The sequence below is a fragment of the Equus asinus genome, chromosome 15 (assembly GCF_041296235.1).
Source record: "Equus asinus isolate D_3611 breed Donkey chromosome 15, EquAss-T2T_v2, whole genome shotgun sequence".
Lineage (NCBI taxonomy): Eukaryota > Metazoa > Chordata > Mammalia > Perissodactyla > Equidae > Equus > Equus asinus.
In genome coordinates, this window is record NC_091804.1 from 25,518,271 (window position 1) to 25,544,878 (window position 26,608).

The following is a 26,608-nucleotide window of genomic DNA, read 5'->3' on the forward strand; positions in this document are numbered from 1 at the left end:
CCTGTGGTTAGGCCCATGTGGTGAGGAACTGGGGCTTCCTGCCAGCAGCCATGAGCAAGCAATATTGGAAACAGATCCTCCAGCCCCAGTCAAGCCTTCAGATGAGCGCAGCCCCAGCCAACATCTTGGTTGTAACCTCATGAAAGACCTTGAGATGAGAACAACCCAGCTTAGCCCCTCTCAAATTCCTAATCCACAGAACTTAAAAGATAATAAATGTTTGTTGTTTTAAGCTGCTAAATTTGGGGGTAATTTGTTACTCAACAAAAGATAATCAATAAACTCTCTTCTGACCCTGGGGCTAAAGGCCTGCTCTTCTCCAGGGAAAGGGGCCCCCATCCTGGGTCTGATCCATCTTGGCACTACAGGGGCCACCACAGGACCCAAGGGCCAAGGCACAAACCACAGACACTGGGCCAGGCTGCCTATGTGCTCACAGGCTGTTTATTTATCCAAGAGTGAGGAGGAGAGGGAGAGGATTAAGAGAAAAACCAGATGCCCCAAGGTGGGGAGCTGAGGGGAGAAAAGAACAGAAAAGCTCCTCCTCTTTCTCTTGCCTAGGACCCCAGCTTCAGATGGGGCCTCTGAGGGTGGCATAGGGGCCTCTAGGAGGACTGGCAGTTGTTGGCTGGGGTCAAGATCCCCACAGGGGCAGGTCCCAGGCTCGGAATGGCTCTGTGTACACAAAATATTTCTCTGCAAAAGGCACTGGTGGGGGTTTGGGGGGGCAACAGGGAGGCTACCCCATCACAGGCAGGATCCACTGTGTCCTGAGTCTGGGTCCCAGTTCCCAAGAATATCCCAGCCTCCCTCAGGGGCTGGGTCTCTGCACCCTTGTTCTTTTCCTCTCCCTTCCCTCAGCTCAGCGGTGAGCAGGCAGTCAGCGGAGGGCCAGGTCAGGCCATGTGGTGGACACACCCTCTTCAGGGCTAATGCATCTGGTGACCTCTAGGCCAAGAGCCCCAGACGGGTGACTTTGGCTGAGAGGAAGGAGTGGATGATGAAGACCATGGTTTTGGGGCACGAATGCAGGTCCAGCTGCTGCGGGGTGGATGGAGAGAAGGGTCAGGAGCCCCATCCAGCCTGGCCTCCAGGTGAGCACAGCCCCCTGCCCCCTCCACTCACAATCTCTCCTTCAGCGCCCCCGAAGTCCAGGAAAAGGAGACTGGCACCATCATCTGAGGACATCTGCAGCTTCTCGAAGGGCTGTCGAAGCAGCACAGCTCGGGCTGCACCTGGCTCAGCCGCCCACAATGTGAAGCCCTTGTCGATGTGCACAGAGAGGGTACAGGGACGGCCATTCCATGTGCAGGCTGCAGGGAGGGCACATGGGCACAGGGAGGATACATGGGCATGAGCACCAGCATAGCCAGCACCTTGGAGACCACAAGCCCCAGCTCCAACCCCCACTGGCAGCTCCAAAAGTGGGGCTTGAATACCACCAGGGATGGGAGGCTCACTGTCTCTTATGCCATCTGTACATCCAGCCTGCATAGAGTCACTCCCACCCTAAAATGCAGAAAGATGGGCCCACAAAGAACCAACAGCCCACTTCTAGTCCCACTTCCAGTAGTACCAAAAGTGGAAAAGGGGAGCTTAAACTCTGCCATGGACAGGTGGCCCACTCCCTATAGAGGCAACAGCAAACCCACCAAGCATGGCTTTTGGAGATCTTAGGGACCTGCAAAATTGCCCAGTTAAACGTGAATTTCAGATAAACAGTGGACAATCTGAAGATACTTATGCTAAAAAAGTATTTTTTGTTATCTGAAATTCAAATTTAAGTGGGTGTCTTGAATTTTTTCTGGCAACCTACCCCAAGTGCCATCTCTCACCAGCAGAATCACAAAGCTAGGGCAAGAAAACCCAAGAAAAAGAGTCTCCCAGGGCCGGCCCGGTGGTGCAGCAGTTAAAGTTCGCATGCTCTGCTTTGGCAGCCCAGGGTTCACTGGTTCGGAGCCTGGGTGCAGACCTTGTCAGGCCATGCTGTGGCAGGCATCCCACATATTAAAAAAATGGAGGAAGATGGGCACGGGTGGCAGCTCAGGGCCAATTTTCCTCAAAAATAAAAAGGGAGGGGGCTGGCCCCGTGGCCGAGTGGTTAAGTTTGTGCACTCCTGCAGGCGGCCCAGTGTTTCATTGATTCAAATCCTGGGCACGGACATGGCACTGCTCATCAAACCACGCTGAGGTGGCGTCCCACATGCCACAACTAGAAGGACCCACAGCAAAGAATATACAACTATGTACTGGGGGGCTTTGGGGAGAAAAAGGAAAAAAAATAAAATCTTTAAAAACAAAAGAGAGTCTACCTACCTGGCTACCTTCCAGGACACCTGCACATCCAAAACAGAGGGCCCTCAGAGACCTCAAACCCCACTTTCTATCCCTCTCCTGAAGCATCCTGAAGAAGGAAGCTTGAATGCCCCTGGGGATTAGAGGCCCAACGCCAGAGAGGCACTCCCAGATCCACTCAGCCCACCTGTAGACACCTCCTGCACACCCTCAGCGGCCCGATGACAGCCATCCACCAGCTGGCGGGTCCAGGCAGCCAGCTCCTGTGGTGACTCCACGCTGAACAGGTGAGTGTCCACACCGTGGCGTGTGCCCGTGCGCAGGGCAAAGGAGAGCTCTGCATCGTAGGGCACTGAGCCCTTGGAGGGGCCTGAATGCACCAGCCTGGGGGCAGGGGGGGCAGAGGGCTAAGCATGAGGCCTCAGGCAACAGAGAAATAGTTCTGGGGCAAGGTGGGGAGTAACCTGGCAAGGGACTCTGTGACTCCTTCACCATCTAATGGGGGGAGATAAGCACTGATTCAGTCATAGGAAACCATCTCCTGCCACCCTCCCCCTTGCTCCCATGGCTCCAGCCATACTGGTGTCTTCAAACAGACCAAGCACACTCCTGCCTCAGCACCTTTGCACATGCTATTCCTTCTGCCAAGTACACTCTTCCCTGATTATCTGCATTGCTCACTCTCTCACTTCCTTCAGGTCTCCGCTCAAATATCATCTCCCCTGAGAAGCCTTTCCTGACCTCCCTATCTAAAACAGCACTCCTGCCAGTCACTAGTCTGACTTTTCATCATGGTACCAGAAATTATACTTATTTTTTGTTTCAGTTGGGCTTTTGTTGTCTTTTTCACTAGAATATCATCTAGGGTACAAATTTTTTGTCTAAATTGTTCATCACTATATTCCCAGCAACAAAAACAACGCCTGGCATACAGTAGGTGTGCAATAAACCCTTGTGGCCTGCATTAATGAGTCGCTTGATTAGGTAGGCGATCCATGACCTGCTTATCCTTAGTAGCCAGCAGGCTCCTGACACATGGGCCAGAGCCCAGCCCAGAGTGAGGAGATATGGGCCATAAGGGTCTATACTCTGCAGTTTGACCCCCACTTGCTGTGTAACCTTGGGAAACTCACTGCCCCTCTCTGGGCAGCAGACGTCAGAGTTCTGGCCCTTAGCCGTCTTTTCTCCTCACTCCTCACTCCACACATACTCTTGTAGCCTCAGTTCCCCCTTGGAGCCGCTGCTAATATCCAGTCCCCTACTTTCCAGCCCTGAGCTACAGACACATAGTCCCCAGGCTTCCTAGCCAAGCTCCCTATCCATACCCCACACACTGAACTCAACTCAGCATCTTGCTGCGGCCTCCTCCCACCCCTAGTCCCACTGCCTGCCCAGACACAAGCTCCAACCTCCGGTTCTTCCATTCATCCGGGACACCTCCCTCACCCTCCCCATCTGGCAAATTCTAAGCCCGGTTAATTTTACCACCCATGTGTCTTCCAATGCAAATGCGGCCTTTCTTCTCCATCTGCTGCCTCCACCCACCTCCACCTCCCCAGCCACCAGGTCTCTCCTGCGTGACTGCAGCAGCCTCCCAGCTTCCCTCCTGCCTCCTCCAGGGCATTTTCCAGGTGGCAGCCACAGGGATTCTTTTCAAACACTTCTTCTTTTAAAAAAATTCTTTTTTAAACCCAAGTCACCTCCCTCCCAGGCTAAAACCCTTCAACTCTGTCACAACTCTTAAGATAAAGCTAATGTTCCCTAACCAGGCAATGGAAGCTCTGCAAGATCAGGTCCTGCCAACTCCCTGTCTCATTTCTGTCCATTTCCTGCAGAGCTTCTACACGTGGGTACAGCACACTCACAGATCCATGAACAGGCCACAGCCCTTCAGGACTCTGCACCTCTGACCATGCCATTCTCTCTGTGTGAGATGTTCTTCTGCCCTTTCTTAAGAAGCAGACTTCTACTCATCTGTCAAAGTCCCGCTCAGATATCACCTCCTGCCCGAAGCTTCCCCTACCAAGCCAGGCAAAGTTAAGTGGTTCCTATAATTCTGCATCGTAAAGGCTGTTCCTGGGTCAGTCTCCCCAGCCAGACTGCTCCCTGAAGGCAGACTGCTGGGGTCAGCTCTCTGTCCCCCAAACTGTGAAGCACAAGGTTGAGCAGAGTAGATGTCAATGAAGGAGGACAGGCAGGACCTCACATCCTTCTGTTCCAAGCCCCCATTTTACAGATGAGGAAACTGAGGCCCAGACAGGGTAGAGATTTGTTTCAGGTCAGCTGGGGAATAACTCAGGGCAGAATGGGGCTGGAGTCTCCAGCTTCTGAAGTCTCCATAGAACATCTTCCCCCAAGCTCTGGGGGAGACACACACCCTCGCCTGCCCATGGATACCTGGTGGCGATGAGTGGGGCGGTACGGGCTGGCCGGCTCAGGGCCTCACGGGTCTTGGGGAGACAGCCATAGAGGAGGAGCTCCTTTTCAGTCAGCAGGGCCAAGGTGGGTGCTGTGCCCCCACTGGGCAGCTGTAGGGGGCAAGACATCAGTGAGGAGGACTGCGAAGGGAAGAGGTCAGGGGGCCAGAGTGGGGTGAGACAGTGAGGGGCAATGGGAAGGGGGTCAGCTCCAAGGAGCGGATGAGAGGGAAGGATAAGTCCCGGGCCCAGCAGGCACCTGCTCAGTCAGCCAGCCGATCTGCTTGATGTCCTGGTTCCCAGGTGTGCTAGTGGCTGCCAGCAGTGCCTGCAGCTCGTCCTTGACCCAGGGCATCAGAGAGTTGACCTGGGCTTGGATGGCAGCTGCCCAGGATCTCGCACTAGCCTCATCCTTGGCCCTCAGGAAGAGGGTGTCTTGGCCATCTGCCGAACAGATCTCCAGATACCTGCAGGCACAAATGGGGTGGAGGGAGGACCTAGCCACTGGGCTGCAGCTGCCCACCCCTGAAATCTGGTCCAAGAAATCCCATCTACTGCTAAACAGAAGAAACCACAGGGGATGTCCATGAAAGAATCAGGAGCGACACACCGCTGGGGCTCCAGCCATAGCTGTTGGGGCCTCAGGGGGTCTAGGGATAAGAGACTATGACATACACACAAGCGTATACACACACTCTCAGACATGTGTGATAGGGACCAAAATTACCACTGTGTGAGGATTCATGATCTTGCCCATTTCTCCTGGTTTCTAAGGAAAAGGACTGGCTTGATGGGCCAGCTCCCAGGTTCTCGTTTGTGGCACATAACCAAAGTAATGTACTAATTAGGGGGACAAAAACACAGAAACTGAAGAGGCTTTACAGGCCAAGTTGGTCTACATAAAAAGAGCTGGAGGAACGAAGCAGGGAGAAGGGAGGGAGACAAAAAGCCACGTGGGCAAGTGTAGGGGAAGGGTTGCAGGGAGGTACCAAAAGGAGTTGTGACAGGGAGAGCATTTTAAAATGTCTTGTGGGCATTAAAGACTCACTTCCCTTTCGCATTTCTGTAACAGATGAAGTGGAGCAGAAACTGGAAGATGGCTCACACAATACCCGCTCCAACCACCTTCACCATCGCCCTCCTCTACTGCAGAGCTAGAAAGCAAAACACACGAATTCCCAGCCTCCCTTGCAGCTAGGGCTGGCCGTGTGAAGTTTATTTCTCTTCTCTTTGACCTTGTGACTTGGTTTGACAAATAAAATGTGGCAGAAGTGACATTCTGGCATTCTCAAGCCACCATGAAATCCAGCTACCTTGAGACCAACTACCCTGAGAGGAAGAAGCAGCTGGCCATGTGGAAAGGCTATACAGAGAGAAGCATGCTCAGCCCCTAGCTGTTCCAACCATACCAGCTGAGGTAGCAGACACGTGGGTGAAGCAGCCATCTTGGACTTCCAGACCCAGCAGACACCACATAGAGCAGAAGAACTGGCCGGCTGAACCAGCCCAGATTATACAATTGTGAGAAATAATAAACTGCTATCTTCTAAGCCACTAACTTCTAGGATGGTTTGCTATGCAGCAATAGAACAAAACACCAGGAGAAAAGTTCCTTCGCCTTTTGCCTTCTTCCTGTCTAGAATATGGACACAGTGCTTCCAATGGTGCAGCCACCATTCTGCCTCCAAGAAGAAGAAAATCTACAATAAAGATGACAGAGGAAGCAGCTGGCAGCCTGATTCCGTGAGGCCATCCCTGAGCAGCTACAGCAGCCTAAATAGCTGACTCTTAGACTTCTTTTTAAGCCTGTGGAAAACTAAACCCCTTATTTATTTAAGCCATTGCTTGTTGGGGTTTCTGATACTTGCAGCCAAATGTAATCCTAACACTAAGTCAAAGTTTGAAATATTTTTCATTACACTTTGGACTATGTTCCTTTGACTGGGATACTGTGCTAATATGGAACCCAAGTTCCCCAGTTATATTCCAAGTTTATTTCTCCTCTCCTTGACCTTGAATATAACCCTAGTTATATTCAAGTTACACATGTAGTTACACATGTATGCACACACATACATGCATAAACACATAAAAATATTAACACAAACACATATGCACAAATCTACACCCAAACCCATGCAAATGCTCACATAAACACACAAGCTTGCATTCACAGGCCATCTACATGAGCACATACATAGAAGCATGTATACCCATGCTTTGGCGACATCTGAGATCAGGCTGGGAACCACAAATAACCTAAGGTCCTCAGGAAGACTCTCTAAAGGGTCTCAGGAAGGACTAATACCACCTTGTCTTCACTCAACACAAAAAGCCCCTTTGGTGGAGCACCCGTAAGTGACCTGTGAATCACCAGTTCTCCCCTCTTGGGAGCAGGGTGGGAGTGGGGCATCAAGTAGGGCCAAGAAATTTGGATGCTGGACATTAATCAGCCCTCAGGCCAATGTTGGGCATTTGCCTGGCACTGAACCCAAGCTGTAACTAGGACCCACAGCACAAGCCTTTTATGCTCATGCCATTTATACACCACCCCCAATACTGACATCTCACTTGATCAACATATGCCCCATTCAACCACCGCCATCACTCAGGCACCTGCAGCTTCTAAAGCAGAGAGGACTACCCGGAATGAGGCAAATTCCATCACTTCCTGGTTGTGTGATCTTGGGCAAGTTACTTCCTCTCTCTGTCCTCATCTATAAAATGGGAGTGAAATAATAGGACTTTGCTCATAGGGTCACTGTGAGAGTTAAATAAAATTGTGCATGGTAAACACTCAATAACGTTGGCTGGTATCAATCTTATCATCAATGAACTGTTAAGGGCTGCTCAGATGTGAGGGAAGGTAATCTTCCATGGCATCGACACAAATGTTGTCAGACATCTCAGAACCTCAGTCGAGTTAGAAGAGACTTGAGAAGATCACTGAGTCCAACAACCTTACATCACCATGGGGAACCTAAAGGTGGTGAGGAAAAGGGACTAGCTCTGGGAGAACCAGGACTGGAATCCAGAGCTCCTCCGCAGACCAAGTTCCTCCTCAGATGTGAACTGCCCAGAGGAAGAAGAGAGAAGCAAAGCACACCATCATCCCCAAAACTTCACTCTTGCATCCATTCAAAAAGCACCTCTTAAGCACCTACTATGTTCAGATGTTGTACTTGTCACTTACAACACAAGGGTATCTTTCCTTTGGCCGCACCCCCTAACACCAGGGCATGTCTGTCTGAGTTACCTCCCACCCCAGGCTTACCTGGGCTCCGGGTCAGTGGGGGTGCACCTCCTTGAGACATATGCCATCTTCAAGGACACATGTTTGGCATTGCTGAGGTCCTGGGGCTGGAGGCCAGGGGAGGAAGGTTGCCGCTGAAGGGGTGAGGCAGGAGGCGAGTCCCAGCCAACCGAGGTCCCACTGGCAGAATTCTTGAAATATGGTGAGACCTCCTTCATGTACTTGACTGGTCAGGGGACAGGTCAGTAGTTACCACTGTGACATGGGCTCCCATACAGCACACATCACGGTTGTCACTAATTCATTAAGAGTTTAATTTATGTCCAACACCACTATCCTCCTCTAGGCTAAAGTCGCTGACAGGGCAGTGTGGTAGAAAATACTGAACACATACCAACATCTGTTCTCTCACTTTTTCCCTGGTTTATAGACACAGGGCACCTAGAAGAAAGACTACATTTCCCAGCCTCCTTTGCAGCTAGGTATGGCCATGTGAGTAAGTTCTAACCAAGCAAATAGAAGAGTTTAGACCTTCAGGATGGCTGCTTAAAGGGAATGGACAACAGCTGCAGCACAGCAGTAAACGATCACTGAGACGGGAGTCAGGAGATGTGACTGCTCTGTCACTGTCCCATTGTTTGCCTCTATCTCTTCAGTCCTCTCATCTGCAAAAAGGAGGGATTGAAGCAGACAGCCCTGTGGCAGAGGCTACTAATTGTCCTCCAATATAGTGACAGTCTCCCAGTTTAAGACTTCATTTTCCAGGCTCCTTTACACCTATAAGTGACCAAGTCTGGCCAATAGGATGAGAGCAGAAGAGATGGATTCAGCTACCAAATTCTGCCCATCAAAGAAAGGGGCATAGCCTTCCTTTCTCCCTCTTTTCCCCTGACAGGGTTGAGCTGGCTAGAACACAGACTGGTGGGGCACCATCTTGACTATGAGGACATGAGCCACACTCTAAGGAAGGCTGACCAACAAAACAGAAATAAATGGATGCTGACATTTCAGAGATGCCATGTCAGACTTAGACAGTTACTTAAGAAAGCAAGGAGCTTCTATTATATTTAAGCCACAGTACTTTATGGATCTCTTAGTACAGCAGCACAGCTTGAACCCTAACCAATATAGGTACCTAGGGGCCCCCTTAGCTCTGACCAATCATCACTGAGTGAGTATAGTAGACTAGATTATCATTCTAGATTAGCGTTGTCCAACAGAACTTTCTGCAATTATATAAATGTCTACATATACACTGCCCAGTACAGTAGCCACTAGCCACATGTGGCTATGGAGCACTTGAAATGTGGCTAATACAAATGAGGGACTGAATTTTTAATTTTTATTTAATTTTAATTAATTTATAATTAAATTCATATAGTCACATACAGTCATATGGAGCTAATGGCAACCATATTGGACAGGACAGTTCTAGAACAACAGTCTAGACCTACTTCCCTGCCCAACTAACCTATAAAGTCACGTTCTGATATGTGACCCTGCCCTCCTGGCCATGCTAGTTGGACCAGGGGTGAACATCTGACCCACACTAGGCTCCCCAAATTGAGACTAGGAGAGATCCTAGACTGGGGACTTGAACAAACTTGAATGATATGGGAAAACCACTATCTGCTCCGGGGACAGAGAAGGGGGAAAAGCTACTCAGTAAAGAGATAAGATTAGTGGAGACAGATGTTAAGAGACAGAGGGAAGGTCAGCAGGCACCTGCTAATATTCCAGTTTCTAATATTCGTCCTGTAGAAAGTCGAACTGCCATCCCAACAGCAGTTCTGATATTTACAACCAACAGAGTCTTGATTGGGGTCTGGATCCCATGCCTTTCCAGAAAAGGAAGATCTCACTAACAATGGTAGCTAGAAGTGCAAGGCAACATGATAACAGGGTTGATCTGAGAAGAGCTTGGTGGGAGTAGAAAGATTCAGAGACAAGTCAGTTTTCTTGAGCACCTATTATGTGCAAGGTATTTGAGTGGTCCTAGGACTGGGATGGTAAACATCTGACATTTGTGCTACCACTTCTTTATGCCTTGTTCATGGTAGATATCACTAATCAATCATGGTGTTCTACAGCAGCCATTATCAAGCAATTAAGGCTAACAGGTAATAAAACATTCTGGTCATTCTTGCTGTATCAATTAGAAGAGTTTGGCTGCAAATAATAGTGCCATAAGCAATACAGATATTGATGATTTTACTTAACAAGAAGTCTAGAGAAAGGCAATTTTGGGATTGGTTCAGTGGCTCAAGGACACTGGATTCAGAGTAGGCCTCTCTGCCATTCTCTTGGTCTTCCTCACATGACCACAAGATGGCTGCCACGGCTCAAGCCAATCATTCCTTGCATGACAAAACCCAAAGCGGGAAGAGAAGAGACAGCAGAAAAACTGTCTCCTCACACCTCCATCTTATCAGAGAGGTAAACACTTCCATGAAGCCTCATATCTCATTGGCCTGACTGGGCTGCATGCCCATTTCTAGCACAATCCTTAGTAAGAGGGACCAGTCATGAGTTAGACCAATCACAAGTCAGCCTCCGGGGTTGAGCATATTTCTTCCCAATAAAAGCAGGCTTCTGTTAGCAAGGAAGGAGGAGAAACAGTTGACAGGCAGGCAACCAACAGTGTCTGCCACATTTGCCCTGGCATCTGGACTGTTCCCAGTTCTGATGAACAATGTCCCAGTCTCCCCATCTCTAAAAGCTACTAGGAAAACAGTGTGTATGTCAAGGTGGTTAAAAGACTTGCCCAAGCACTGGGCACTCTTCCCGCAGCCAGGCTGTCCCTCTGCTGCCCTACTGAAAGGTGCCTATGCACCTTTGGCCCCCTTCCTCTCCCCTGGAGCCACCCCTGCCCCCACGGTCATCTGGCTCACTAGCCATCTGTGTTTGCAGTGAAGGCCCAGGCAGCATGCCCTGCCTGTGAGTGGACAGGCCAGGAAGGCATGAGGAAGCAGTCCTTGGCCTAGCTCCCTGGAAGAACCAGACAAGAAGCTATTTCTGTCGCAGGAGACTGCCCCTGAAGCATAGATAGGATCCAAGGCAAACAGAGTGAAAGTGAGAGGGAGTGACAAACACTATCAGAGTGGGAAAAGAAGTTATGTTGAAAACAAAGGCAGTTTTTTTGAGAGAACTAGGCACAGGCCCGAAGTTTGGGAACCAGAACTAAAATGACTCATCCTCAAAATTACAGCAATGACTTACCCCAGGACTAACTATCAAATTATGTCTCAAGGGGCAATAGAGGTCAGACCAATCACAGCCTGCCTGACAGCCAAATCATTTCCTCCCTTTCTCCTTGCTAACAGAACCCTGAGTGCCACAGGCTTGGCTTCTCCCCAGCCCAGGCGGAGGGTCTTGATTGGACAAAGCTAATCATGATCATTCCATCCCTCTTGCTTGTGATTGGTTTAGAAAGGGGCAGATAATACAATTCTGGCCAATGAGATGGGAGAGAAAATACAATCCCTTCCCCTCTCCTCTAACCTTTAGAAGTTGCTGAGAGAGGAGTTGGTCCTAGAGGAATGATCGTCACTGTTTGACCACAATTGAGGATGGTGAGGCCCTAAATTAATCTACCCTTGAGCCACACAGCCTCAAGGTATTCTTGAAGAAAACACATTTTCTTCAATGTTGAAACCTCTTTGAATTGGGTTCTTGTTACTTGTAGACAAAAGCATCCTAACACACCTCCACTGTGGTGCAACTGCTACATCTCCCTGCTAAGACTGGCCATGCCCCTCCACTGCTCAAAGTCCTGCTCTGGCTCCCCTGTACCCTTCACTCAACTTCAAGGGTCTCCAGGACCTGGGTCTTGCCTACCTCTCTGGCTTCACTTCCTGCCACACCCCTAACATCATCCTCTAGTCCAATTACACTGACCTCCTCAGAGCTCTCAGAAGCTGTATGAGCTTCCAAACTTCCACACCTTTGAAAATGCAGTTCCCTCTGCATAGAATGCTCTTAGTACATGGTTTGGAGACAGGCACTCTTGGATTTAAATTCCAGCTCCAGCACTGTTTAGCTGTGTGACCATGATCAAGGTAATTCACCTCTCTGGGCCTCAATCTGCTAGTCAATAAAAGAGGAATAACAATGTCTACCTTAGAGAGATGTTAGAGTTAAATGAGATGATGTAAAACATGTGGCACATGTTAGGGACTCAAGAAATAGGAGTTTCTTATCTATCAGCCTCCCCTGCCCACATTTTCTTAGAACTCTGTTGTGATTTTGTGTGTTAGGGCTGTCTCTCCCACCAAAATGGGAGCTCCTAGAGGACAGAAATTGGGCTTGATTTGAACCCAGAGTCTGTGTTCCATGAGTGGAGAAATAAATGCCAGGGCAGGACAGGTTCATTCAGCAGGAAGGAGAAGGTACCACAACCCAGGAGGTCCAGGCTCAGCTTGAACATCACTCCTTTAGGCAGCCTTCCCAGATGCCTAGTCTGGATCCATCACACTCTTCATGTCTGCAGTTCCCTAGACCCCACATGGGGTCTGTGTCCCCCACCAGAATGGGAGCACTGTGAAGGCAGAGGCCTTATCTGACTCATCTCTGCACCCCCAAAATGCAGCAGAAATCTCCAACGCTACGTGCTCAGTAAATGAACATTTGTCACCTTTGAAGCCAGGAAACTGCTAGAGCCCCTGCTCACCCAGGCCATCCCAGTACTGGGTCCTCCTCCTTTCCCACATGAATATGCTATAAATGGACAGCACTCCAGCTGGTGCCCAAAACAGGGCCTGGATTTCACAAACCAATCAGCTTGTCCCAGAGTGGGGGTGGGGTCCTAGGGGCCCCAGAGTGTGGCCATAAATAGCCCAGCTCTGAGGCCTCCTCCCCACTCTGATTTCTGCCTGAGTCACCAGACCAGACAGGGCGGGGCTGCCCAAAGGCGATGGTCTGGAGAGCTGAGGGCACAACCATGGCCCTGTGGCCAGCATTCCTGTGACTCCAAAGATAGGCCCAGCTGGTGTCCACACCCTCCCCAGCCAAACCCCTGGCCCAGAAGCCTGCTAAATCAGTGACACATGGGCCTCCTCAGGGAAGCTGAGACAGACACAAACATAGGACACGCTGCCCCAGCTCTGCTGGGTCTTCCAGCTCTGCTAAGGAGAGAAGCCAGGACTCGGGCCTGGCCCCAGGGAGCCAGGAATAGATTCCACTAGAAACACAAAGAACAGAGACAGGGCAGGACCATTCTCCTGGCCCAGTACAATTGGGAGGGAACATATGTGTTGCAGAGATAAACGGATGCATCTGTTTTGGCGCAACACGGTAGACTCAGGACTTATCCCAGCACTCAAAAAAAGTTTGTGACTCAATGTCCTGGCTCTGAGTCTTGGCTGAAGCCCGTCCTCTAAGCTCAAGCTGTTCCTTGTCTGTTCAGTGGTTGGTCACTTACTTGCCCTTGCCTGAAATTACATGATGTATCCATTTGTTTACTACTCTATGGCCTCTCTCCTCCAACCAAAATGTCAGTTCTGTAAGGGCAGGGACCTGTTTTCTTGTTCATGAGGGTATCCTCAGTATCTAGAATAGTACCTGACATATGCAGGTAATCGGCAAGTAAGAAATTTGTTAGGGGCCAGCCTGGTGGCGCAGCAGTTAAGTGCACACGTTCCGCTTCGGCGGCCCAGGATTCACCAGTTCGGATCCCGGGTGTGGACATGGCACCTCTTGGCAAGCCATGCTGTGGGAGGCGTCCCACATATAAAGTGGAGGAAGATGGGCACGGATGTGAACTCAGGGCCAGTTTTCCTCAGCAAAAAGAGGAGGATTGGCTGCAGATGTTAGCTCAGGGCTAATCTTCCTCAAAAAAGAAAAATTGTTAAATGAATAAATATTGTCAGGCCTGGGGCTTCTCCGCCTGGAAAGAGAACGTTGAATGTGGGCTCTGGATTGAGGCAGGCTTGGGTTTAACTTTCTTGCTCTGTGACCTCAGACAAGTGACTTGACCTCTGTGAGCCTCTATTTCTTCATCTTCATAATGGGAGTAAAATAGATCTACTTCCCAGAGTACTGAGATTCAATATTTGTAAAACCCCTTCCCTGTCTAGCACAGAATAAGTCTTCAATAAGTACAGACATGCACTGCTTAAGGACGTTTTGGTCACTGACAGACCGCATATACAACAGTCATGCCATAAGATCAGTCCCATATGGCCTAGGTGTACAGTAGGCTATACCATCTAGGTTTGTGTAAGTACACTCTATGAAGTTCCCTCACTGACAAAATCGCCTAACGACACGTTTCTCAGAACGTATCCCCATGATTAAGTGATGCATGACTGTAGCAGTGTGGTTATTATTTCTGCTGCTGTTCTCAGCATGATAGTATGGGGATGGGCACAGGATGCGGTGACAGGCAAAGATTTCAGTGCAAGCCCGGTCACTTGCTATCTAGAATCCCAAGGTTTCTCTGAGCCTCAGTCTCCTGGCTATAGACCGGGCACTGATGCGCCAGCTCTCTGAGTAAGGCATTGTGAAGATTCAAGTCCAGGCTGCCCACCCGCCCACCCAGGGTGGTGTGGAGAGGACATAGGATTCCAACAGGCCCTGGAAGCGATGACCTTTAAGGTCCCACTGGTCCAGCAAGGCTGGGCTATATATAGTTCCCAGGCCCTGGCAGGCCCTTGTGGCAGGGCTGACCAACAGAGCCTGGGCTGCCACACTCAGGGACAAAAATCTCACCTTACTATGCCCTTGTGCAGAATGGGTGGCACCAGCTACCAAGATCCTAAAGGCACGTGAACCCTTTGACCTAACAATACCCCTTACAGGAACTCCACTTCAGATTAATGCTCACAGGTGCATGCAGCGGTCACAGCTCCATTGTCTATGGTGCAAGAGGCTGGGAACAACTTGAACATCTGTGAACAGGGGCTGCTAAATACAAGATGGAGCTCCCTGACTGGCAGACCACTCCGTCTTGTTCATGACTATGTCCCCGGAACCCACATCAAGTCCTGGCACAGAGCAGGGGCTCAGTAAATACTTTTTAAATGAATGTACAAATCTCAATAATGGGATATTATGCAACCACTAAAAGGAAAGAGATGGAATTACGTGTACTGAGTTGGAAGGATGTCCTTAAGTTGTTAAATGAAAAGAACAAATATGGAAACTTTCTGGAAGCATGAGAAAATATCAACAGTAGTGATGTTTGTCTGTTTTTTTTGTTTTGAAGGAGAGTGCCACAGACTTTGAAGGTATTTCGTTTTTTTAAAGTATGCTTTTTTTGGTGAGGAAGATTGGCCCTGAGGTAACATCTGTTGCCAATCTTCTTCTTTTTTATTTTTCTTCTCCAAAGCCCTAATACATAGGTGTATATCCTAGTTGTAGGTCATTCTGGTCCTTCTATGTGGGACACTGCCACAGCACGGCCTAATGAGCAGTGCATAGGTCGGCGTCCAGGATCCAAACTGACAAATCCCAGGCCGCCGAAGTGGAACACGCAAATTTAACCACCCGGCCGCAGGGCCAACCCCAAAAGTGGTTATGTGAGAATTGCTGTGCACTCTCCTGGGGGTTTTTTTATAAGTGTATATTACTTTTTACATTTTTCAAAATCTAGTTTATTTTTCAAAAATATACCACCACATTCCATCTTAGCCAGATTTCAGATAAGGCTCTCGTCAGCTCAGGAAGTGTTCTATGATCTTAGTAATGGGAGAAAAAAGCACTTATTGAGCACCTACTATATACCAAGCACCAAACTGAACTCTCACAAACACACCTTCCCCTAACTGCACCAATTCAATGAGATGGATCCATGTCCTTATTTAACAGTTGAATAAATTGAATAAACTGAGTCTCACAGGGGTGACATAACTTGCAATGCAGTATAGATTTTTTAAGAACGTGGGTTTTGGCATCTGACAGATCTGATCACAAATTCCATCTCTGCCACTGTGTGACCTTGGGCAAATAGCTTCACCTCTCTGAGTTTCAGTGTTCTCATCAGTACAATGGGATGAACAATGTACTAATTCACAGGAGTGATTTTGAGGATTCAATGAGATAACAAATGGAAGGCACTTAGCACAGTGTCTAGCACATCGTGGGTGCTCAATAAGCAGCAAACATACCATCACTAGTATTATCATCACCATTATTATTTCCTCCACCACCATCAGCAGCCAGGCTCACACAGTGAATCAAGGCCAGAACCTGCCTCCAGAGCCCCATAAGCATTTTAATCAAAGAGCCAGGGAACAGGCCAGGGCTAGATTAAGCCCAATTTTGTCTGTGGGGAGTCACATGGCCAAAAGCCTTGTGTGCGTGTGTGCGTGTGTGTGTGTAGCCAAATAAATGCTTCCTTGAGAACAATGATTAGAACAGGTCTTTGTAGCCATGGGAGGACTAGATAAGGGGCTTGATTCATGACTCCTCTCAGGACAGGAGTCCCTCAGGCTCACGGCATCACTCAGCTAAGCCGAGTAGGGCGGCCTCAAATTAGCTGCATCCATTAATAACATCCCACTTTTGACATTGGTGATGCATTCAGCCAAATTTGGGTAAAGACACCTGGCAGCATCCATCTCCCAGGAGAAAAGCCAGCAGGGGCCTGCCCTTGGAGTTCTGAGGATTCATAACAGAAGCTCTCAGGAGTCAGGTAAGCCCAGCTTGGGCCTTGAGCTCCACCTTAAACATTTAAGAAAGTCAACTTCAACTGACAAGGTTAAAGCTAAAGTAGAAAGGGTCAGAGATGTACCCTAGTGATCATTCCCAAATGCTCACCCAGATCTAACGGGTGCTGGGCTCAGTGCCAGGCCTGGGGCTCAGAGACAAACTACCCATGGTTCCTGCCCTCAAAGACCTTTGAATTTACTGCAGAAAACAAAAATGATGCCGCAGCTGCTGTGATGATGATAAAGGTTGACATCTATGGAGTGCTTCCCGTGTGTAAGACAGTGCGCTATGCACTTCAAACACATAGTCTCATTCTTATAAATAGCAAATACAATAAATAATTGAGTACCTTCTATGAGCACTGGCCTTGGCATGTTACATGCGTTATTTTTTAATCTTGCAAATAATCATGCAAAGTAGATATTACCCAAGGCTGAGGTCACAGTGGCCTTTGCAACACAGTGGCCTCAGTTTGAATTCTGAGTCTGTCAACTTAATAGTCATATGACTTGAAGAAAGTTATTTATTTTCAACAAATCTTCATGATCTTGTCCGTAAAGTGAGGATTATAGCAATTCCTATGACTCTGTGCTGCCTTTTATCATGTATATTTATAGACACGCTACTCTATGCCTATATATTTTAAAAGCCTACATAAGGTACATGTGGGATGCACTTTCCATACTTTGTACAAAGTACTAAAAATGACTTTATTTTTACTGTCCTTTAGCATTTTTTAAAGATTGGCATCTGAGCTAACAACTGTTGCCAATCTTTTTTTTTCCCTCTTGTTCTTCTTCTCCCCAAAGCTCCCAGGTACATAGTTGTATATTCTAGTTGTGAGTGCCTCTGGTTGTGCTATGTGGGATGCTGCCTCAACAGGGCCTGATGAGAGGTGCCATGTCCGCGCCCAGGATCCGAACCAGAGAAACCCTGGGCCGCCGAAGCGGAGTGCGTGAACTTAACCACTCAGCCATGGGGCCAGACTCTAGTATTATTTTTTAATGCATCACAGGTTCACTGTTGTCTCTGTCTTGCCAGCCACACTGGGGGTGGAGGCAGGGGAGGCATTTGACTGTCCCTCCCTTTTCTCCAGGCCTGGTCTCCAAGGGCCCAGGCTGGCCCTGGCTCCAGGTCTGTGCACACAATGAGCCTCTCTAAGCAGCAGAACAGGCGTACTGGCTGCCAGCTGGGGCCCAGACTCTGGTCACAAACACATCCCTATGGCTGAGAACAGGCTCAAGACATTTGTGCAAACCCTGGACCTAGTAGAAAAAAAGGTCCAGAAGGCAGGCTGGGGTTACTGAGGCCCAGCTGAGCCCCTGACTTAGGTCAAGGAAGTAGGGCTCTGGCTAGCACCCAGGGTTTGCTGGTAACATCTGTCCTTCTAGGATATTCCCAGGGGGCTCTGTACCCATTGAGCCCTAGGCCTCAGGAAAGACGCCCAGCTGCCCTGCCAAGTTCACATCCAAAGGACAGGCCACCTTTCCATGGCCCCTGGGAGGTGGCCTCAGGAGTGGGACCAGTGACTGGGCTCCAGTGGGGAGCCTTGGCCCAGAGAGGCTCCCAGGAGCCTGGCTCCAGACTAGGGCAGCTGCCAGGCCCTTAGCTGCTCCACAAACTCCCCCAGATCTCAAGGACTAACCACATCCCACCATCCTAGCTCCCTCACATTCTCCAAGCTTCTCAGCAATTCAAAGATTCTGACCCCAGTGCCTGCCACCACCTTGCTCCCTTGGGTGGAATTACCTCCTTCCACAAGCCTCTGGGCCAGGAGAGCAACTCAAAACAGACTTCATTTAAGAAAAAGCTGTAAACTAACCAGAAGTCCACAACCTCTCGACTCTTCCTCTTACCCAAGCCTGCTTAGGTCAAACCACCACCATCTCCCCCCATACATGGCCCAGCCTCCTCATCGCCATTCTGCATCTGTTTCTGCCTCTCTCCAAACCAGGCTGATGCTGCTAAAGCCCAGAGCTGACCATGTGAACCTCTGCTGAAAACCCTTTAATGGCTCTCCGTTTCCCTCCCGGGAAGTTAAATTCCTTTAGCCTGGCATTCAAGGCCCTGTAGGATCTGACAGTCTGAATAGGCTCCTCCCTCTCCACTCCTTTCCTCACACCCTAGGCTTAGGAAAAGCTGAATTACTTCTCAGGCAATTCCCCAGGTACGTCAAGTCATTTTACCCCTCTCCGGTTTTGCTCACACAGCTCCCCTGCCTGGAATGCCCTTCCTCCACCCCATACCCACATCTGCTTACTGTTCATGAAGTGCCAGCATCCTCTCCTCCAGGAAGCCTTTCCTGACCACCCAGAGAGAAGTGACCACTGCCTGCTCCAACCCCTGGACAGACCCTATCTCAGAACCTGTGACACGCTGGTGATCTGGTAAGTTTGCTCAGCTCTCTCCCCCATGGCACTGAGAGTCCCCTCGAATCCACTGAGCAGAGCAATACAAAGGGAGGGGAAGAGAAAGAGAAAGAAAAAGAGGGCTCTCATCCAAAAGGGAGGAATAATACAGGAAGATTATAAACAACTTTATGCCGGTGAACTTGACAACTTAGATGAAATGGACAAATTCCTTGAAAGATATAAGCATCAAAGCCCATTCAACAAAAATAGATAATCTAAATTGCCCTATTAAAGACACTAAAAAAACACAGTTAAAAACCTTTCTACAAAAGTGGCTTCCCTGGAGAATGCTACCAAACATTTAAGGAGGAAATAATACTAAGTCTATATAAATACGATGGGACAGGAAGGGAGTTACACGTATAGAGTGCCTACTATGTGCCAAATCCTATGCTGGGTAAGAGATGCGTCAGGCTCCACCTGGGGCAAGGTTTGCCAAGGAAAGCCCTTATCCTATGAGAAGTCTCAGAGAGCATAAGCGCTGGAGACCCTCAGTCCTGGGATGGTACACATGTCACTTGTCTTTCCTACTATACCCACAGGTAGACATTGCTAATCAATTCCAGCTCCTTTTTGCTGAGTCCAGACAAGACCTCCCAATCCTTCCAAATATGGAACGCCCAGTAGCCACCAGGGAAGCTGACACAAAATGAAAGCTATTGCTCATCTCTGATCTAGTCTAATCCCAACTGATATGGAAACTGAGGCCCAGAGAAGGCAAGGGTCTTACCCAAGGCCAGAGATTCATCACAGAGCAGACAGGATTTTAGAAACTGACTTTTAAATAGTTTGTGTGGAGGAGACAGTGTTTATATTTTGTCTCCCCCACCAGATGGTGAGCTCCTTAAGGAGAGGGCCTGGGTCTGGTTTAGCTTCTGACCCAATGTTCTGCAAATCAGGTACATAGCAGTTGTCTACAAAGGTTTCTTGGCTTAGTGAGGAAGGAATGGATGAACGAGTTAGAGAGAAGCCTTGGGTATCAGCTTCTAAACCAGGAGATACTTTAAGCATCCAACATTCAGAGATGCTACCTTCTCAGAATGATCCATGCTGAGAACCCAGATTGAGACATTCTCAACCTAAAGGTGGGAGGATGACGGGGACTAGAAATCTGTCTACAGTAGAAATCTTACCATCTATAGACTAAACTTTTAAATAGTAGAAACTAAAAGAGCTTTTCAAGCCAACCAAAATATGACATTTTGATGAATTTCAACAGTTTCAAACTGTATTACTGCTATAAATGTCAAAGTAATGAGGGGTCTGGGGGGAAAAGCTCCTATATCCACGTCATTTATGTGTGATCTTGTTATCTAACTTTGCTGTTAAAATATGATTGATATACTTAAGCTTTTAGGGAGCAAATACTGCAGAGTCGGCTTTTTTAAGTATTTATATATTTTTAAAAGGACCAGTAGCATTGAAATAGATATACTTAAAATGTAAAAATAAAACAAAACTGAGAGACAACTGAGGTTGGGGCCACAAGAATGCCAACGATTACCAGGGACCCACAGCCCGTTTGCCTTGTGGCTTCCTGGAGACCCATCTGGACAAACAAAGGCGACCTATCAGGATCGGGGCTCAGCTCAGCAGCTTCACTAGCCATGGCATTCTCCCTCAGCCCCCGCCACCTCCCTGTGCCTGTTCTGGGCCATGAGCCAAAGACACATTCCTCAGGCCCCCACGGCTTCCGGAACTGACAGAGTGGAGTTTGAGGGAAGGGCTGAGCAAAGCAGAAACCTGGGAGAGACGGCAAAAGGCAGACATGGGACAACCATAGAGAGAAGCCTATAGCAACCAATGGGGAAACTGAGGCCCAGAGAAGGCAAAGGTCTTATTCAAGACCATACGGTGAGGGGATAGTGGAGGGGAACCACCAAGGTTGCCCCCTAAAAAGACTCCTCTCTGATCCTTGCGAGAAGTATTTGATGTCCTTCTACATAAAGGCCAAATACTCTCCCAAGGGAGGGTGGGTCTCAGGGTTTTAGGGCCCCTGAGTACTAGAAGAATCTGGAGTTGAGAGCTCTCCTGGTTCCTCAGGAAAGAATCTTAGCCACCCCTTCTCCAGTCCCTGTCCCTCTTTCCAAGTCACTCACTGGATGGCGGATCCTACCATGGACATTTTGTCCTGTTCACACAACCCAGCAAGGCAGATGTCACATCTCAGTTTTACAGATGAGGAAACTAAGGCTCAGGGAAATGAAGTGGCTTGTCCAAGGCCACAGAGCCAGGCAGTGGGAGCAAGGAAATGACAACCAGGTCTGTCTGGCTCTGTGCTGACTCTCCCCACCACCACCCCACACCGTCTCAAGGCAGGTCTCCAAGTTCTGTTTCTGTTTTCAACCCTGCCCTCCTCTTAGCTCCCATTGCTTGAGGCCTGGAAGAGGTAGGGACGAACTGAACATCCCGGGGTCCCCAGCGCTTACCCTCCAGCACCACTTCTTTGCCTGTCTTCTTCAGGGCTTGCACCGCCTCATCATGGGTGGCAGAAGAAAGGTCTTCCCCATTCACGGACAGGATGGCATCCCCCACAAAGAGGGCCTCTGTCTGGTCAGCTGCCAGGCCCTTGAAGATCTTGGAAATGAGAATAGGCATCTTGTTCTCCCGGCCTCCTGCAAAGGCACACCAAGAGGAAGAAACTCCAGTGAAATGAAGTGGCTTGGGAGTCACGTCAAGGCAAAATTATTTCCAAAGGCCTCCTGCAGTGCCCAGCCCAGTGCTGGGAAGAGGGGATAGAAGATAAAGAGAATCTCAGAGAAGAGTCTTACAAGTTTGGGGCGCTAACAATACTTATAAGTCATTTTCTGAATTCACAATGTCATAGTTTGGGCATTGGATCTTTTGGTTAAATGCTTTGGGTGTTCACCAGTGTTTGAGTAACTTACCAGGTACTTCAATGGCTTTTGTTTAAATTATTTTGGATTTTAAGCAATTTTCCACAATGGGGGAACCCAATGATACCCCCTAATCTGGCATTAAGATAGAATTCAGCTATTGCTATGGGCCCAAAGAATCTCTTTAGCATCAGAAAGTTTTACAATCCAGAATCCAGGCTGGAAACCAAGGCCTAAAAGTCTAGAGACATCAAAAGCCTATCTCAATTGCATCTCTGATGCAAAAAAAAGCTAATACATTTTACTGAATTGCTTTACTGCTAAACTCTTAAATGTCCTTTTAAATAAGAAACATTAGGGGCCGGCCCCGTGGCCGAGTGGTTAAGTTCGCGCACTTCGCTTTGGTGGCCCAGGGTTTCACCGGTTCAGATCCTGGGCATGGACATGGCACCGCTCATCAAGCCATGCTGAGGCGGCATCCCACATGCCACAACTAGAAGGGCCCAGAACTAAAAATACACAACTATGTACTGGGGGGCTTTGGGAGAAAAAGGAAAAATAAAATCTTTTAAAAAAAGAAAAAGAAACATTAGTTCCATGTACCAAGTGCCAAGCAGTGTGCTAAATGCTTGCAGCGTTGTCTCATTGCATCTTCACAACCACCAATTACACAGGCATGCTAGTTTCCTACCAGGAGCACTGAAGTGTGGAGAGAAGCCCCCTGCCCAAGGTCCTCCAGTTAGGTAGTGGCAAAGGCGGTATTTGAACCCAGGTCTCCTGGCTCCGGAACTAACACTCTTAACCCTATGGCAGACTGCAAGTCAAATCCTCAGATATCTCACTACTGGTCCATCCCCAGAATACTGAAGATGAGGAACTAGAGGCCCGAGAGGAGAGGTCATTATTCCAAGATCACACAACAAACTGGTAGCAGAGTGGTACTGGAATGCCTCTCCTGACCTCCACACAGGCCCAACGATTTGCTCGTTGCACTGCACAAGCTTGAGGCCTAGGAAAGGAAGGGGTTTCTATTTATATCTGTCCTCCTCCCCCTGAAACTAGGGACTTCAGTTCAGTTTGAAGCTATGATCATTCCTGGCTGCCTTGGGGTGGGCTGGACCCTAGAGGGGAGGTCACCATGGTAACAGGAGCCCAGTCTCCAACCATGAAGGACTGAATGGAGCCGGTACTTCCCCTGACGCCTCCTAAAAGAATCTTCACCCCCTCCCCCGACCTGGGAATACGGAGCTGGGAAGTAAATTTATGTGACCTTGGAAAGTCCCTTCTCCTCTCCAAGTCTCAGTTTGTCCATTTGCACAATGGAACTCTATGAACTCTAAGTGCTTTCCTACTTTGACATACTGAGTGTACAGTTTCTGGATTGATCTTTTGTCCTATCACATGCTGGAGTTTGGAGGCAAGACTGGTGCTCACTCCCTGGCTTCCCTATTTCACCCTTTTCGATGCTTTGGTTGGCTTCCACAGGGAAGAACCAACTCCCCTGGGCACTCTCTAGCGTCCTGATAATTGAGGTTCAAATCTCAGTTCTGCCATTCGATGACTCATGATCCTGGTTAAAATCATTTTACTTTCTGAGTCTCAGTTTCTTCACCTACAAAATGGGAAGTATGCTCCCTACCTTCCACCCCTTGTTGCCGGGATGAAGTGGATCACGAGCCTAGAATGCGGGGCACAGCAGTCAGCACACAGTGCTGGCTGAATGACCACTATCGCCAACTCCTCACCCAAGCCAAAGGGTCTGGAGGCACCAGCAGTAAACAGAGTCACTACTCTGGGAGGGGGAACTGCACATCCAGGTGATCCAAGAGCTGAGAGCTTTCCCAGGGCAGACAGTACTCTGCTAGGAGCTGGGCCCCTGAGAAGCAGATAGGTAGGAACGGCGAATCCAATAGCTGGGGGTGTGCAGGGATTTTAAGCACTATGGTTAGTTGCTTTGGGAGTCTCTCCTGACCTCCATTTTTTTTTCTCATCTAACAGCAATAATTAACTAGGCCCTACTATGTGCAACAGAGTGAGTACTTTAGAGTCCTGTTTTCACAGAAACATCACAACTCTATCATTATCCTCATTATATGGTTGAGGAAATTGAGGTTCAGAGATGGGAAGCAACTTGTCCAAGTTCACACAGCTGATCCTGGACTCAAACACAGTCTGGTTGCACCCTAAAGAAAGCTGTCAGTCTTGGGCGCTGGGAGCTCTCAAGAAGAGTAGCGACTTTATGTCCTCCCCTCTCAAACCTGTATGGGGCCAGCCCAGCGGCACAGCGGTTAAGTTTGCACATTCCATTCGGAGGCCTGGGGTTCACTGGTTGGAATCCCAGGTGTGGACCTACACACCACTTGTCAGGCCATGCTGTAGCAGGTGTCCCACATGTAAAGTGGAGGAAGATGGGCACAAACGTTAGCTCAGGGCTAATCTTCCTCAAAAAAAAAAAAAGCCCCATGCAAGATAGAGATGGTCAGATCAGGAAACTCAGGGGCCGGCGCGGTGGCGCAGCACTTAAGTTCGCACGTTCCGCTTCTCAGCGGCCCGGGGTTCGCTGGTCCGGATCCCGGGTGCAGACGTGGCACTGCTTGGCAGCCATGCTGTGGTAGGCATCCCACATATAAAGTAGGGGAAGATGGGCACGGATGTTAGCTCAGGGCCAGGCTTCCTCAGCAAAAAGAGGAGGATTGGCAGTAGTTAGCTGAGGGCTAATCTTCCTCAAAAAAAAAAAAAAAAAAAAGGAAACTCAAACCCAGCTGTCGGGACCCTCTCCTGGCCCCCTGTCTGTGAGACTAGCCTGTGCTTTCACCTATCTCCCTGATTCCCTATCCCTTCTCCGCGCCCCTGCTGTGCTCCTGACTTCAGGCCTTCCCCTTCGCCCCCAATCTTGATTATGCCTCACGGACTTGCCCTCCCTGCCCTAGCAGCCTCTCAGGCCTCAATCCTCTTTCTCCATCCTTTGCTTTCCTGGGGCCCCTCTTGTCCTTGATGCCCACGCAACCCCTGAGAGGCAATCCCCTGAGATCTCTATGCTTCCACACAGAACTCCCCACCCACGTGTCCTTGGTACGCCCCCAAACCCCTCCACACCTGTGCCTTCCAACTGAGACCTCTGACCCCCCCAAATGCCCTCCGACCTTGGTGCTCCCCATGCCCTCGGGTCCATCTGTCCGCTCAGGCCCCCTTACCCCAGACAGAAGTCCTCCAACTCCACGTCCTCGGTATGCTGCCAGCCCCCGCAACCCCTCTGCCCTCGGCGGGCCCACAGACGCCAGGACCCCGTGCCCTCGGTGCCCCCGCGCCCACCTTTGATGCTGATGCCCAGCCCGCCGGCGTCGGCCTTGCGCACCTTCACGCGGCGCCGCTGGAGCAGCAGCGCCTCGGGCAGCTGCGGGGGCGCCGCGCCCGGCTCGGCGGCGCCGTTGAGCTGCCAGGGCTCCGGCTCCCGCGGGGCGCCGAGCTCCGGGTCGGGCTCGCCGTCGGCGGGGCTCACGGTCAGCGTGTCCTCCGCCAAACTGAGCAGCACCCGCTGCCACCGCTCGCCGCCGGCCCCCGAGCCCACCCCGGCGCGCAGTTCCAGCAGCCCGGTGCGGGGGGCGCGCCTGCCTGACGCCATCTTCGCCTCCGAGCCCCCGGGCCGCCGCGCTCGCCCTGCCCCGCCGTGCCCGGCCCGCTCGGCCCGAGTGCCCAGGGCAGAGGGCAGCGGGGGCCCGACTGGGCCAGCCGCCACCCTACCCCGGGCCGCCGGGGGTGGAGCCTCGAGGGGCGGGGCTACATGGGGGTGTGGCTAACCGCGAGGGGCGTGGCCGCCGGCAGGCTCGCGGGAGGCTGGGGCGGGGCCCAGGAATGGAAGGATGCTGTGTGAGACCATTCGGGGGGTGGGATCATAAGGCGTCGGGGCGGGGCCACGAAGCAAAGAGAGGAGCAGGTGAGGTGCGGAAAGGGCGCTGGGGCCACAAGGGGGGCGGGGCTTCGTGTCGGGGGCGGAGCCCTAGGATCCGGTGGAGGACGCTCGGCGCTGGGCCTGGCCGTCGAGGTCTCGGACCGTGGCTCACGGACGTAGGAACACGAGAAAAAGAGACATGGTTCCCGGTGCGAGGCTTTGGGCGTGGGGGTGGGGCTACATATGCCAGAGCGCTGGACTCCAGGGACAGAGCTTGAGTGTAAGAGGTAGACCCGGCTCCACGAAGGACTTGGCGGGAGGACTTGCTAACTGAGGAGCTTCGGAAGGAGCAGGTTTCCCGCTGTGGGGCTGGAGCTTTGGTCTGTAGGCTTGGCTTAGTGTGGGGCGTGGCTTCTAAAGCTTGCAGGCCCCGCCCTCTGGGATGAGAGTGCGGCTGACTCTGCTTAGGGCTGTGGGGAGGGCCTGGCCAAGGTCCCCACTTTAAAGGGAGTTGAGGAGATTAACCCGCTGTTCTGTTCACAGTCGAACAGAGAAAAGCCTGAAGTCCCACACTGAGAGACCTGGCCTGAGAAGAACTCAGAAGTCCTGCTGTGAGGAAAGAGGGCTGGAAGGTGGGGCTCTGAGTCTGGGCGACTGAAGATCTGGTTTAGGATCCCTGCTCAGACACAGTTAGCTCCATGTCGACCTTGGTCCCATCACTTCACTTTTCTAAGCCTTAATTTTGTCATCTTTGAAATGGGCAGTCATAATAATCCCTACCTCACAGGGCTTGTGTCAAGATTAAATCAATGTGAAAACACATTGTAAACTGTAGATCTGTATGCAATCAATATAAT

At 50.1% G+C, this 26,608-nt stretch overlaps 1 protein-coding gene across 1 annotated transcript; it reads right to left on the reverse strand.

Moving 5' to 3' along the window:
* Positions 1-417: 417 nt before the first annotated feature.
* On the reverse strand, positions 418-25,617 carry SNTA1 (syntrophin alpha 1). The gene is made up of 8 exons (XM_014828786.3): positions 25,175-25,617; positions 21,455-21,640; positions 7,987-8,191; positions 4,972-5,179; positions 4,693-4,823; positions 2,483-2,679; positions 1,126-1,313; positions 418-1,041 (listed from the first exon to the last, which is right to left on the reverse strand). Exons 1-8 carry the CDS (start codon positions 25,482-25,484, stop codon positions 949-951), a joined length of 1,518 nt encoding a protein of 505 aa, XP_014684272.2. The 5' UTR covers positions 25,485-25,617; the 3' UTR covers positions 418-948.
* Between the last annotated feature and the right edge of the window lie 991 nt (positions 25,618-26,608).